General features: G+C 42.6%; 1 protein-coding gene across 3 annotated transcripts in view; it reads right to left on the reverse strand.

Moving 5' to 3' along the window:
- AGPAT5 (1-acylglycerol-3-phosphate O-acyltransferase 5) overlaps window positions 1-15,346 on the reverse strand; it is a 68,796-nt gene that overhangs the window by 19,836 nt on the left and 33,614 nt on the right. For all 3 annotated transcript variants that reach the window (XM_047090804.1, XM_047090805.1, XM_047090806.1), the window contains exon 5: window positions 13,659-13,749. In XM_047090804.1, coding sequence (XP_046946760.1) covers window positions 13,659-13,749 — 91 coding nt within the window. The remainder of the gene's footprint in view (window positions 1-13,658; window positions 13,750-15,346) is intronic.

Below are 15,346 nucleotides of genomic sequence, written 5' to 3' on the forward strand. Positions count from 1 at the left end.
CATAAAATTCATCATTTTAAACTGTACAATTCACTGGTGTTTAGAATATTCGCAAAGCTGGGCAACCATCATCACTGTCAAATTCCAGACCACTTTCCTCTTTCCAAAAAGACACCCTGTACCTTTTGCAGACACTGCACATTCTGGATTTGCCCATGACGGACATTTCGCATAAATGGAATCACACCTTGTGGACTTTTGTGTGCCTGACTGCTTTCACTTAGCATTCTGTTTTCGAGGCTTCTCCATGTTGAGGGTAAGTATCAGGGCTCCGTTACTTTTTATGGCTGAATAATACTCCACTGTATGTATATACCACATTTTATCGACAATCAGTTGATGGACACTTGGGTTGTTTTCAACCTTTGGCTGTTATAAATAATCCTGCCATGAACATTGATATAAACTGAATGCTAAGTAAGTTTCTGTATAGACACAGGATTTCAATGCTCTCGGGTACATTTGCATTATATATGTACACACACATTTATATATATGAAGTTTCTGTAACGGAGAAAACACTGCAGTTCCTATAGAAGAATTCATCATATCTGTGAGTGCTCTACCAGTATTACGAATTTGTTCTTTCCCCTTCCCATATCCCACTGCCTCCCTTTTTCTTAATGAGAATATGTACTGACCATTTAACAGAAAATAGTGGCTCTCTGAAGTGACACGAACCTAGACTAGACAAAATTTGATTTGGATTTTCTCCCGACTCTCCAGGGAAAACAGGCAGCATAAAGACGAACAGCTATAGTATGTTGGGATCTTCCTGCAGAAGAATTTTTAAAATGCAAAGCAGTGTGGGAAAGAAAGAGATTCCCACAACCACATATCTGACTTAAGTCCCTAGGGCAGAAGCAGCTTAATTTATTCACGAACTTATAACAAAAAATCTGAATAGTATACCAGGCTGGGAAACATCTATTTGTCAATTAAATTAGTTAATACTTCCTTCTTCACTACTGGAGCTCACCCAATATTAAGTCCAAAGTTCCACAGAATCACCCTGTGGTATTTATTCAGTGAGAACAATTACAAAACTCCAGTAAGTCAGTAAGAAGATAGGAAGACAGAAAAATAGTATTTCAAAAAAAAAAAAAGTTATAGGAAGGCCTGAAAATATCAGCTTTGTGACAGATGAGTAAGAAATGCCCATTACTACTGTGTGTAAAAAAAAAAAGAAAAGAAAAAGAAAAAAAAAGACTAAGGAAAATAACCTTCTTACTGAGGAATGCACTAGACACATTTTCTAGTCCAGTCTACAGCCTGAATATTCCAGCTTTTATCTTCCAGCTCTTAAGACAGAACAGCCAACGAGGAAGGAGAACAAGGAGACTGAGCTGACACAGGGGCCCTGAGAAGAGAACATCTCCAGAAGGCCACCGAGACATCTGGAATGGAGAAGGGGCTGTGTGGCCAAACAAAGGCTATGTGTCATGGGACTCGCACTTTCCGTGGAGCGGCAGGAACGGAAGCTCCAAGAGTGGGTGAAGTGAGGTAAGGACACAGCAGCTGCCAATTCTCCGCACGGACTTACTAACACACAGTCGACGGACTTTCTAAGGCTTAGAATTACACGGATGCCCTTACCATGACAACAAATAGACAGCGGCCCTTCTCTGAAGACCAGAAGTCACTTCGCAATCCTAAGTCCGAGCCCATGACCCTCTCCGGTCCACGCAGGGAATGGTCTACAACCTCTAGATGATATATATCTCACCATCTGACTTGACTCCCGGAAATTAATTTAACTAAGGCTCAGAGAGGTAAAGTGACTTGCTCAAAGTCACATAGCTAGCTAACAAGACCTTATAATGTCCCGTTTAGTACTTAGTTTCTATTTCGTGTCTATTACCAAGATACTAATCTAACACTCTAAGCATGTAGGTTAAAGATTAATGAGTCAATAAAATAAACATAAGTAGCTATAACGTGGTAGAATGTCCTAGAAGAGATACAAAATATTCCCAGAATACAAAAATGTTCCTCATACTAAAGATTTTTTCAATCTGTCATATCTGACTGGTGAAAGTTTCAGGCTAAAGAGGAGCCTGGAGAGAGGCCAAGAGGGAGGCATGGGGCATACGAAGCGGGGACAGGCAGACCTATGAACAAGGTAAGAAGTCAGGGTCCGGAAGGCCTGGGGAGCACAGGTACCCAGCGTGTGAGCGGCAGGACTGAGGAGGGCACTGGCATCCCATGAGAAGAGCTGCACAGTGACAGGCTGGTACTGTGGGACTCCACGGATCTTAGGCCAAAGGAGAGATGTAATCTAGGTGCCAAGAGAACCATTAGTTTTCCGAAATACTTTAGGGCATAAGTCACAGGCAACAAGGTACTGAGTTAGGACCGAACCAAAATGGACAGGGAAAATGCAGTCAAGTGATGTTACAAGAACCAAACACACATTGATCCAGCAGCTTATCAAACATGGTAAAAAAGGAAAAGGAGTAAAACATAACCAGACTTCTGCCCCTGGAGACAGGAGGCTGTACCATAAACACACGGAGCACGGCCAGGCAGGAGAGCTGGGGGTGTGCGTGTGCACACGCACGCACGCACACGTGTGCGGACGCCCATCGTCCGAGAGCACAGGTGAGGGCGGGAGGCAGCTAAAGAAAGAAAACGTGTGTTCAACTTAGGCACTGTTGGCTGGAACACTCCAGAAGTGGTGAGAACCAGGGTCTGTAAAGTGGCAACCAGCAACCACAAACACTTGGGATCACCTGAACAGACAGGTCGGCAGAGGTACTGGCCGTACTGGCCGCCCTGAGAAAGTCAGACGGTGGGGGATGAGGCAGCCCAGGCACTGCCAGAAACCCCGACAGACAGGAGGACCGATAAAAGGAAGCTTCTCTGGCGAGTGGGGTCACTAACAGGTCACCAGTAAGCTGGCAGTGGGATACGCTTCTGGAGACTGGACGGAGTCAGCCAGGAGAAGGCGAGGGGCCCAAACTCCTCCGTTAGCGGGAAGAGAGCGGGAGAAGAAAACAGCAAAGCCACAGGGGGGCCATATGGGGCCATATGAACACACAGATTCCTTTGTATGAGAACCAGACTGTGCTCATAAACCGGGGGAAACCCAGCAGACAGGAGCGTGGCGGTGAGGTACGCAAAAGGCAATTATTGGAGCAATCACATAAAAAGTTTGAAGTAAAGAAGGGAAGGCGTGACTGCCTGATGCAGAAGTCAGAGAAAACTTCTCCAATTCAGGCAGAGGCACTCTGAGATGCGAGGAGAAGAAGTCCGAAAACTAGAAGACATGGTCCACAAGGAAAAAGAGAAGCGCCAAACAACACTAGCGGGCTCTGAGACCAGACGGTACAGACTGGCGATCGGCACACACTTTCACTTCCCCAGCCGGAAAGAAGGGAGCAGACAAGCAGGTTCCCCGTGGCTGAGAACCGCTGAGAATGGGGGAGGACGCAACACACACACACACACACACACACACACGCACGCACGCACGCACGCGCTGAGTGTGAACCGCAGGGTGGGGCCGCGGGGCAGGGGGCAGACCAGGACCACTCCAGGCCTGGAAAGCCTGGGGGCCAGGGAAAAAGAGGTCAGAATTAACCAAAAGCCAGGCTCAGGGGAAGAAAGAGCGAGGAAGAGGTCAAAGCAGAACCGTCGTGGACATCATGTGCACAACCCAGTGCAAGCAATCTTAAGACCGTGAAAGCAGAGCATTCAACGAAGCACGGGATCCTGGGCAAGAGAACGGGTTCTCCCCACCTCCAAAAGTAGCACAGCCCTCCCCACACACGACTTCAGCCCCGTGAGACCCGTGTCAGACCTCCCGCCTCCTGAAGTGTGAAAGAACACATCTGCATTGTCTTAAGACACCACGTCTCTTAACGGGCTGCAGCCACGGGGAGCAAACGTGCCATCTTGGCTCCCGCATGAAGGAGAAGTGCGTCTGTTCCACAAAAGCTGGGCCAACACAGGACAGTAACTTCCTTTTTTTTTTTTTTTTTTAATTTTTTTTTCAACATTTATTTATTTTTGGGACAGACAGAGACAGAGCATGAACGGGGGAGGGGCAGAGAGAGAGGGAGACACAGAATCGGAAACAGGCTCCAGGCTCTGAGCCATCAGCCCAGAGCCCGTCGCGGGGCTCGAACTCACGGACCGCGAGATCGTGACCTGGCTGAAGTCGGACGCTTAACCGACTGCGCCACCCAGGCGCCCCAGTAACTTCCTTTTTTAATGTTTGCCAGGTTCATGTGCGTGGGTCAGTCATACCTCTTGAATTTCCCATTCATGTGCTTTTCCCAGTTTTCTAGTTCATGTCTTTTTCTTAACAAGCAAGAGATTTTTATATGAAGTTTATTAATAAGCCATCTATTACAATTATCATTAGCTTGTCATTTGCCACCTAAATTTGTTAATATGGTATCACAGATATAACAATAATTTTTATTAAGTCTACAAAGGAGAAAAAACCTTTTGTTTTTATATTTTAAAAGGACAATTAAGCCTACATAATAGCCAGTGTTATTCACATAGTAAAAGCCAAATTCCATAAATTCTAAAGAGTTTTAAAACTACAAGGATCTTTTTACTTGCTCAATAATATGAAAATTTGAGGTATTTGGTTTGCTATTACAGATGTGTTGCTAAATTCCTCCCTTCTATTACGAGGACAATTAAGTCTAAATATACAATTTGCTAGCTGCTATAGTAAAAGAAAGCCACCATGGGGCTCATGTTAATAGGTTCAGGAAGAAGATTAAGATACATCAGCTTCCAAATCCCTCAGTAACCAATGAAAAGCAAAATATCTAAAATGACTCTAAGGAAACTTAGTTGAAATGAAAGACTTCACGTAAGTGAGAGGGGTGTAAGTTATTCCACCAGTGCCTGGATGTTTACGTGGAGCCTCCCTGCCCGCCTCAAGTCCCCTACACTGGGTGGGTAACTGCTACCAAACTTCCCTGTCTCTGAATGAAACCTAAGTACAAAATGAAGGCTCACCAATAAATATCAGATCTGCATGTTCTGGAAAACACAAAAGTCTGACTCCACTAACCTGCGGAGCACGACTAATCTCATTGAAACGAGCGGTTCTCAAACTTTAGGGTGCGTGAGAATCGCGCGGAGGGCAGAACTCTATCCTGGAACAGCTGATGGAGGGGGTCTGAGTGGTATGGACAAGCTGCGTGACAGGCAACCTTCAGGGCTGCGCTGCGGCCGCTGGTTCAGGCACCACTTCCTGCACCACTGACTCAGAACTGAGACTGCGGCTTGAGCAGATCAACGGGCCGCTGAAGCAGTGGAAAGGCTGGAGGAATAAGGGGTAATATTTGTTTTGGTAAAAAATTGTAAGTCAATGGTATGGAAATGGCCTCAAAGAGGGAAAACCGAACTCTCCAAGCCACTGGAACGTTCGCGATGTCCCAAGTCACACCTGAGAGCGTTATGGTGGTGACTTGGTCCCCCCTCAGAACACGCGGGGTTACCGGCAACGCTCCCTGCTGCTGTCACCCCTAAGGCTGTGACCTGACCCAGGCGCCAGTTGGAACCATGCTATAGAAACAGGGAAGGAGAGTAGGGCCAAAGGCTAAGAATGAAATACAGTTGCAATTCAGACCCGGAAGGAGAAGCTGTTACACAAAGTGAAATCTGTTGATGGGGAAGTTGATATGCAAAGGGAAACTTGCTGATTCATTTTGAGGATCACTATAAATTTGAAAGCTTTCTCACTCCCTTTACTCATCCCTACTCTTTTTCAAAAATGCCTAGCATCTAAGAAAAAATAATTCTACACTGGGAATGAAAGTCCCAGTGTGGTCTTCTTGAGTGTGGTTTTCCAATGTGCTTCTTTTCTGTTTTTTATCTCCTGAGCCATCTATGATCCTTCATTCAATAGTAATCGAGGCCCCTGACATTCATTTTGTGGCCCTTCTGGGAGCAGGCAGCATTCTGCACCCACAAATCACCACAAAGATGAACGAATGGAGAGCCGACCACACAATACAGCGATAAGAGCTGAAACCTGCCGCGGAAATGAGCTGGCTGGGGAGGTCAGAGGAAGAGGTCACTCCGTGACCAGTTTGTTGGACTTACATTCATCTAATCACTTAGCAAAACATCTTACTAACATATAGGATGATCATTTTTACCTATCATGCCATTTCACTTATATTTATAATACAATTACATAATACTGTCTTATTGACATGTTGAAGCTTTTCTTACTAAATGTTTCACCACTGATTTGTTAAATGACAAGTTCCATGTTAGCCATTCTGAAAATAAAATTCTCTTTTCCCTAACTTACTGTTACAAAATTGAGCAGCCCTCAACATATACCTCGCTTACTTGACGTTTAGTAGTTGCTTGGAGACTCTACCTATATTTCAGACCTCTCCAGATCTCAATTTTTGTCTTGGAGAGACTGTAACTAAAAACAAAATCTTGGCTAATTTATTTAAAAATATGAATAAGTCTGCTTTTTTTAAAATTTTTTTTTCCAACGTTTATTTATTTTTGGGACAGAGAGAGACAGAGCATGAACGGGGGAGGGGCAGAGAGAGAGGGAGACACAGAATCGGAAACAGGCTCCAGGCTCTGAGCCATCAGCCCAGAGCCCGACGCGGGGCTGGAACTCACGGACCGTGAGATCGTGACCTGGCTGAAGTCAGACGCTTAACCGACTGCGCCACCCAGGCGCCCCTGAATAAGTCTGCTTTAAAGAAATAAGTAACATTCAGTTTTCAGTGAGAAATTTAGAAAGCATTATCATGACAAACTGTGAAGTAAACATTAAGAATTCATGACACTGTAACACAGACATCATCTTCAGTAACACCCCTGATATCGAATGGACAGAGTGTGTGGCAAACACATTTTCGAAGGAAAACACTTCTAGGAAATAGCAATAACCAGAACCTTCAAATATTTAGAGTTAAGACAGACAAACCATACCCATCACCCATACTTTTTAGGCCAAAGTAACTGCTGACAGAAAACTGAAGAGGAAAATAAGGTATAATTATTTAAACATGTTTAAAAATCCAAATTAAAAAGGTTGGCTTTGGTTTTTCTATTTATTTTTTGTCATGTTCAAAGGAAGTTACTTTCGGAATAATAATAATGTTTTAAATATTATACACTGACAAGTGCCACTAAGATTCATCTTTCTTGAAGAAAAATTAGCTTAACAGATAAACAAGTTGTTTCATTTTTTAAAAATTAGTTAGGGGCGCCTGGGTGGCTTGGTTGGGCGGCCGACCTCGGCTCAGGTCATGATCTCACGGTCCGTGAGTTCGAGCCCCGCGTTGGGCTCTGTGCTGACAGCTCAGAGCCTGGAGCCTGTTTCAGATTCTGTGTCTCCCTCTCTCTGCCCCTCCCCTGTTCATGCTCTGTCTCTCTCTGTCTCAAAAATAAACGTTAAAAAAAAAATTAAAAAAAAAATTAATTTATTTACTGAGAGCACGAACAGGGAAGGGCAGAGAGAGAGGGAAAGACAGAATCCCAAGCAGACTCTGTGCTATCAGCACGTAGTGTGGAGTGGGCCTTGAACCCGTGAACTGTGAGATCACGACCTGAGCCAAAATCAAGGGGCGCCTGGGTGGCGCAGTCGGTTAAGCGTCTGACTTCAGCCAGGTCACGATCTCGCGGTCCGGGAGTTCGAGCCCCGCGTCAGGCTCTGGGCTGATGGCTCAGAGCCTGGAGCCTGTTTCCGTTTCTGTGTCTCCCTCTCTCTCTGCCCCTCCCCCGTTCATGCTCTGTCTCTCTCTGTCCCAAAAATAAATAAAAACGTTGAAAAAAAAAATTAAAAAAAAAAATTAAAAAAAAAAATTAAAAACAAAACAAAACAAAACAAAACAAAATCAAGAGCTAGATGCTCAACCTACCGAGCCACCCAGGCGCCCCTCATTTTTATTTTTAAGTAATCTCAATTAGTTGTGACCTAAGAGGAAAGAAAACAGGAAGTGGTTTCCTCTTCTCTTTCCTTTAGATATACAGTTCACAATCAATTTCTTTTGTATACGGTGGGAAATAATTACCTTTACAGTCACAAGAAAATATAGTTCTGATAGATACCGAGTTTTCCCAGTTGAAGAATTTAAAGAAAGAACAGTCAGCAATGAAAAATTATTATCTACAGGACAAATTATTCATTTCCCCCCTTTTGGTAACTTTGAGAAAGATCTACAACTCAGGGAAAAATGACAGACCAATAATTGATCGATTATAGGTGAGTGGGGGTGTTATCAGATTAAAGAGTGTATGTCATTATTATGCCATTTTGAGAATTACTTAAAAACACTTGATCTGGCATTACAAAATTAGTGTGGATTTTTAAGAGATAAGTAACTTCTGGGAGCTATATTAAACAGTCATCTCAGTAAGATTGTAAGACATAAGGTAAATATTCATCTTAACTTGTTTTAAAAATACTAAGAAACATTAGTATTAAATATAATTCCACAGAGAAAGATAAGTGAAGACCCTGTGTGTGTCTCAGCCACTCCCCGCCCCCAACGTGACTGTAGTTGGACACGGGGCCTTAAGGAGGTAATTAAGGTGAAATGAGGTCCTAAGCGTGGGGCCCTGATCCGACAGGACCAGTCTCCTCACAGAAAGAGACCTCTGTGTGTGAGCACACGGAAAGTAGGCCACGTGAAGGCACGGCCAGAAGGAGACCAAGCTACGAGGTAGGAAGGGAAGTCTCACTGAAACCAACCCTGTGGGCACCTTGATCTTGAACTTTCCGGCTTCAGGGCTGTGAGAAAATCAGTGTCTGTTTAAGCCCCCAGCGTGCTGTCTTGTCACGGCGGCCAAGGGGATTAGCACAGGCCCGAAAACGTGGACTGAGATTACAACTCTGAATAATTATTACACAGCAAATAAATCTATTTCCACATAAACATTTGTTTTGCCCAACTGAAAGCAGTATGGCAATATTCAAATAGGAACACACACACACACACACACACACACACACACACACACAGGTAAATTTTACAAAAGAAGTCAGAAGTCCTTGAATACTAAAACACACAAGAATTCTACATTACTTTTCACACAAACACAGTAATCCCGGATTATACCCATTCTGTCATGCAAACTTATCATACCTCAACAAATGGCGATCTGCCCAGCAACAAGATATAATAAAATGTCTGTGTTAACATATTTAAAATGAATGAAGCAGTGCATCACACATTCCCAGAGGCAAAACTGCTGGAAAACGGCACACTGGGGTTTTCGGAAAGTGGATCACCGCTCCATCAGCTGGACTTCTCCTGCAGAGTCCGGGGCAGGACCTCCCACGTAACCAAGAATACTCCAGCTTCTCGCTTGTCTGCCCTCTCCCCGTACTCACTGCTCTTTCAAGAGGACGGCTGTCACGGTTCCCCTTCTCCGCCTCTCACCCATTCCTTCCCACGGAAACGCAGCCCTTCCTCACCTCCACCTGCTGAAATTCTTCCCAGCCCAGCCCAAGTGTTTCCCCCTCCACACAGCCCTGCTGAGCCCACATCTGCAGGTAATCTAACCTAAAGCATACTCTGCTTATCCCTACCTTATTCTAGTTTGATGTAACTGCGTAGAAATCTGATTTCAACATCACTGAGGTAGGCAGCCTGTAAACTGGTCCCCCACTACCCCCATGTATTCACACTCCCATGTAATCTGCCCTTGAGCATGGCTGGACCTAGTGATGTGCTTCTAACACATAAAATATGGCGAAATGATGAGACGTCACTTCCAGAATTAGGTTACAGGAAGACCGTGACTTCTGTCTTGCTCACCCTACTCTATGTTCTCACCGTTCCACTACGTCCTCCACGGTCCCTCCCCACCCCTCTCTGCTCTGGTGATCGAGGGGAGTGAGTGGTCATGTCCTGAAGAGCTCAGTGGAGAGACCCGAGTGGCAAGAAACAGCCAGTGAGGACCTGAGGCCTGTCGACAGCCATGTGAGAGGGCGTTTACCAGATCCTCCCTGGGGGGGCCCTGAAATGACTGCAGCCAGTGACAGTCCCGGAGCAAGAAGCCGCCAGCTAAACCACACCGGGACTCCTGGCCCACATCAACTGGGAGATAACACATGTTTACTGTTTGAGGCCACGCGAGGGCTTGGGATAATTTGTTACACATCAACAGATGATGAATACAACTCTGTTTCATTTCTGCTATTTAATTATAACTTCCTAGAAAACATCAAAGTTAGTTCTACCACTTAGCGGAACGTTTTACATATTCAAAATTTAATAAAGATTTGTTAATATTTAAAGGTAGAATACTGTACTGTTTTAAAAACAAAATCAGCAGACTCTGAGCATCTAATGCATTCCAGGAAACTTCTCTCAAGGCCAACTCTGTTCAACTCATAAAAAACACAAGTGTTTCAAGATGAAATCGATCATACAGTAACAACGAAATGTGTCAAATTTTACAATACACGTGAAAAGCAGCAAGAAAAAAAATTCCCCACATGTTTATTATTTCCCTTTCACCTTATCTAATCCAAAACTATAATTCTGGAACAGAATTAACATGGCTACACGAGACGACACATATGAGTAGTTGAAAATTTATATAGTGTAAGGTCTATATTCAAGTTTATCAAGAATCCCCCCTCCCCACCCCACACACAAAAAGAATCCCACAACTGACTCATCTATAAGCTATTTTAAGTTTCAGAGTAAAATATACATTTTGTTGAAGTCAGAACTCAGCCATCTAGAATCTTTAGAGAAGGAATAATCTTAGAGACAGAATTTTCTGCAACTCTAAACATTTACCCCACAAAAATTCCAAATTTTAGTAATTTTAGATCACTGTTTCCTTTCTAAAATATGAAAATTAGAGGGGTGCCTGAGTGGCTTGGTCGGTTAAGCATCTGACTTCGGCTCAGGTCAAGATCTCAACGGCCCGTGAGTTCGAGCCCCGCGTCGGGCTCTGTGCTGACAGCTCAGAGCCTGGAGCCTGTTCCAGATTCTGTCTCCCTCTCTCTCTGCCCCTCCCCTGTTCATGCTGTGTCTCAAAAATAAATAAACGTTAAAAAAAGTTTTTTTTTAAATATGAAAATTAGAGAGCAGCTCAATAGGGACACCTGGGTGGTTCAGTCGGTTGTCTGTCCGACTTCAGCTCAGGTCATGATCTGGTGTTTCATGGGTTTGAGCCCCGCATCAGGCTCTGTGCTGACCGCTCAGCCTGCTTTGGATTCTGGGTCTTCCTCTCTCTGCCCCTCCACCACTCATGCTCGCTCACGCTCTCTTTCTCAAAAATAAACATTAAAAAAACCCCAGCTCAATACACAAAATCAGACATCTTTACAATAGCACTTTTCTGAGACTAATACATAAATGTGAACTGTACCTCCCCAAGGGAAGGATAGAAAATGCAACATTCTCTAACACTTTTGGACATAAAACCCTTTTCTAAAAAAGCCATGTATCTGTGACTTCTGTTGTAAGATATGCTTTTATTATTTTTTTGATTTTTAACTTTTAGTTCTCCCTTGAGATAGGTTATTTTTAGGCTTTTATTTTAATTTCAGCAGGTTAACACGCAGTGTTATATTAGTCTCAGGTGTATATTATAGTGATTCTACATTTCCACACCTCACCTGGTGCTCATTATGACAAGCGTACTCCGTTATCTCCATCATCTCTTTAACCCACCCCCCTGCCCACCTCCCTCTGTACCATCAATTTGTTCTCTATAGCTAAGAGTCTGTTTCTTGGTTTGTCTCTCTTTTGCCCCCATCATGTTCATTTGTTTTGTTTCTTAAATTCCACATGTAAGTGAAACCACATGATGCAGGTCTTTCTCTGACTGATTTTGCTTAGCATTATACTCTCTGGCTCTACCCATATCATTGAAAAAGGCAAGATTTCATTCTTTTTGATGGCTGAGTGTGTATTTATTTATGTATTTATATGCACACATATACCACATCTTTATCCAATCATCAGTCGATGGACATTTGGGCTCTTTCCATACTTTGGCTGTTGTTGATAGTGCTGCTATGAACATTGGGGTGCATGTGTCCCTGATCGTCAGTATTTTTGTATCCTTTGGGTAAATACCTAGTAGTGCAATGGCTGGACCACAGGGTAGTTCTAGTTCTATTTTTAACTTTTTGAGGAACCTCCACACCGTTCTCCAGAGCAGCTGCACCAACCTGCATTCCCACCAGCAGTGCACGAGGGTTCCCCCTTCTCCACATCCTCACCAAAGACATCCTGCTGTTTCCTGTGTTGTTGATTTTAGCCATTCTGACAGTTGTGAGGTGATGTTTCCTTGTGGTTTTGGTTTGTGTTTCCCTGACGAGTGATGCTGAGCATCACTGGCCTTTGGGCTGGTTGAGGGAGGTTGTCTACTGGGCAACCAAACCTCTAGGTCTAAAGTCAGAGATATGGATGGGAGAAAGGTTTCTGTGAGTCATCAGCAACCAAATCAATGGAGGCCAACGCTAGGGATGTGGATGAAGCCCACAGGGAAACACGACAATGCAATGAATGGGAGACCAGCCAACAACAGACACAACATATGAAACGGGAGAGAGTGAAGCAGAAGAGGAGGCTGGAAAGGAGACTGAGCAGGAATCACCCGACAGGGAGAAGGAAATGGAGACAAGCCCTACAGAAGTCTAGGGAAAGAATTTCAATAAGGAAAAGTATCAAGAATTCTGTTTCAGATCACAATGAATTAATTAAAATCAACAAAGTTAGTTGGGATGAGCACTGGGTGTTGTATGGAAACCAATTTGACAATACATTTCATATTAAAAAAAAATTTAACAAAATTAAAACTTCATTTCCCCTGATACACCACCTCATGTGGGCAGGAGCTACCACGCTGGGGAGAGCAGAGAAAAGACTACCATTGCTGCAGCCAATCCTTCCAGACAGCACTGCACAGACCCTGGCAGAACGCCATCAACAAGACATCTGCTCAGTGAGTGTCTGGTGATCCATGTACAGAGATCGTATACTAACTCAATCTTCAAGGACAACTTTGAAAACACGGCATGGCCACTGTTTTCTGTTGACGTCCCAGTTTGGTTAAAGTGAATAGCTTATAGGTGTATTAGTTGTCCCACATTCTAAAATAAGGACACTGGAAACATTCCTGTCTTGGGGGACATTAATAATTTCCAAGTACTATGTGTAACATGCTCCAACAGGAACTTCACATATCTTCTAGCTTCATTCTTACACCCAGTTAGGTATACCTATGCGGTATGTGTTTCTTAAGAGACGAGAAAACAAGGTCTGTAACATGAGGCAACTTGCAGCCACATAGCTGGCAGACGTCAGAGTCTGGATTCCAACCCAGGTCTGTGAGCCCACAGAACACAAATCCTTTCCACCACACAGAAGCCACAACGAAGAAAAAGGCTCCCTCTGCACAGTCGGGTACCTAGACAGATTTTAAATAAACCCATGGCACTGAAATACGTATTTAGCAAGCACTTGAAATTAATCTTTCAGACATATATAATAACACACATATGAATTAATTGAGAAACTTCATTTCCTAAGTAATTAATATACGCACTCACCAAAGAAATGAATCAGTGAATTCATTTCCATTGTTGTAAAACATAAATAAATATCTTCTCCAGGAAGAAAAACTGCAAAGGTATCTTTAAAAATTATTTTTTCAAATACTGTCAAAGTTTTACTTACCTTCTTTAGCAGCAAATGTTTGACTAGCTGAAATAACTTTTGTTAGTTCTGGATTATACCTTGTTCCTTCTGGAAAAATCACAAGATACATCTGTGAAGCAGAAAGAAATATGGTTTGTTTCATGTGAGCTTTTTTTGTGGTTCTTGTTAACTTAATGCCAATGCGAAGGGAGTAGATTCTATGGTGGGAAAAATGTATATTCATTTTACACGATTCATCTCCAGCAGAGCAACCGAAATGCAAAAAAAAAAATGCAATTAAGTCTTAAAACGGATTATATTTAAAATGCAGTCCTACATACACTGGTAGGTCAATCATTAAGAATCTAACAATGTTTCTAATTACACACTAATATTCCTTAATTAAAAATTTGCCCATGAAATGCTGACTCATAAAGAGCTTTTCTGCCCTAAGATTCTGAAAAACGACTTTTTTAAAAGTTGCAAATGTTGGGGCGCCTGGGTGGCGCAGTCGGTTAAGCGTCCGACTTCAGCCAGGTCACGATCTTGCGGTCCGTGAGTTCGAGCCCCGCGTCAGGCTCTGGACTGATGGTTCAGAGCCTGGAGCCTGTTTCCGATTCTGTGTCTCTCTCTCTCTCTGCCCCTCCCCCGTTCATGCTCTGTCTCTCTCTGTCCCAAAAAATAAATAAACGTTGAAAAAAAAAAAAAATTTTTAAAGTTGCAAATGTCACGCATCAGTGTCCCTAAGTATCGATAAGAAAAGCACATCTCATTTGAGGCAATATCTAAATTTCCACAGTATAAAATATACTTAAGTATTCATATTGTAAAAGATTCCCACAGTGTTCTTATTTTACGGAGCTCCCTTACTGCATTTTAAATAATTCAATTTATTAGCAGTTTCATAAACTGAAATAATGCATGTATAAGTGAAAAAGGAAGGTGAATGTTTACTAAGTAATCAATTCATCTGAGCTTTTACTTCTATCTGCTTGGAAAAATACAGACCATAAAAATATACAATGAGAAACTCCTAACTTGATTTTTTCTTTCTTTTCAAAAATTTTTTTAAAAAATTCTAATTAGTTAACATACGATACAACATTGGGAGAAACTCCTAACTTTAGAACTGAGTTACCAAAACTACACCAACACGGTTAAGTGACAGCCAAAAGACAAAAGTAAGGCATTCATATCAAATCTTTTCCAGTACAAACAGAATACAGGAAACAAAAGGACAGTGGGAGAGAAGGAAAGAACATTCTGTTCATTTAATTCACCCTCATCAGATTGTAGGTAATGCTGTCTGTCTAGATGTCTAGTACAGAAGCATTCCCTTATCTGAATGATTTCTGATTGTAAAACTCCTACCTAATGAACCTTTGTGACAGTTCAAATTTTTTCATTAGACAAGCTTATCTCTTTCAATCTTCTAGGTGAAAAACTTGAATTAATGGTGGCTCTACAATTCTGCATTTTCAGCTTCCCTGAAAATAGATTAACTTTTTATTTATCTACATAAATTGTCTTTGGAGCCCACTATTTTTGCCAAACATAGAAATTAATAGATTTCTATGTACCTTAATATTGGATAATAAAGATTAACCAGAGCTACCAAGAAAATGTAGAAAAATGGGTAAAATTAAGAAAAAAAGTTAAGAATTCCTTATTATATTCCAGTAAGTAGAAGGAAAAACAGGAAAAAAATTAAAATTAGTTCCAAAAAC

Source organism: Lynx rufus, unplaced genomic scaffold, assembly GCF_022079265.1.
Source record: "Lynx rufus isolate CCGP_SWC_20201006 ecotype Redwood Valley unplaced genomic scaffold, mLynRuf1.p SCAF_3, whole genome shotgun sequence".
NCBI classification, from domain to species: domain Eukaryota; kingdom Metazoa; phylum Chordata; class Mammalia; order Carnivora; family Felidae; genus Lynx; species Lynx rufus.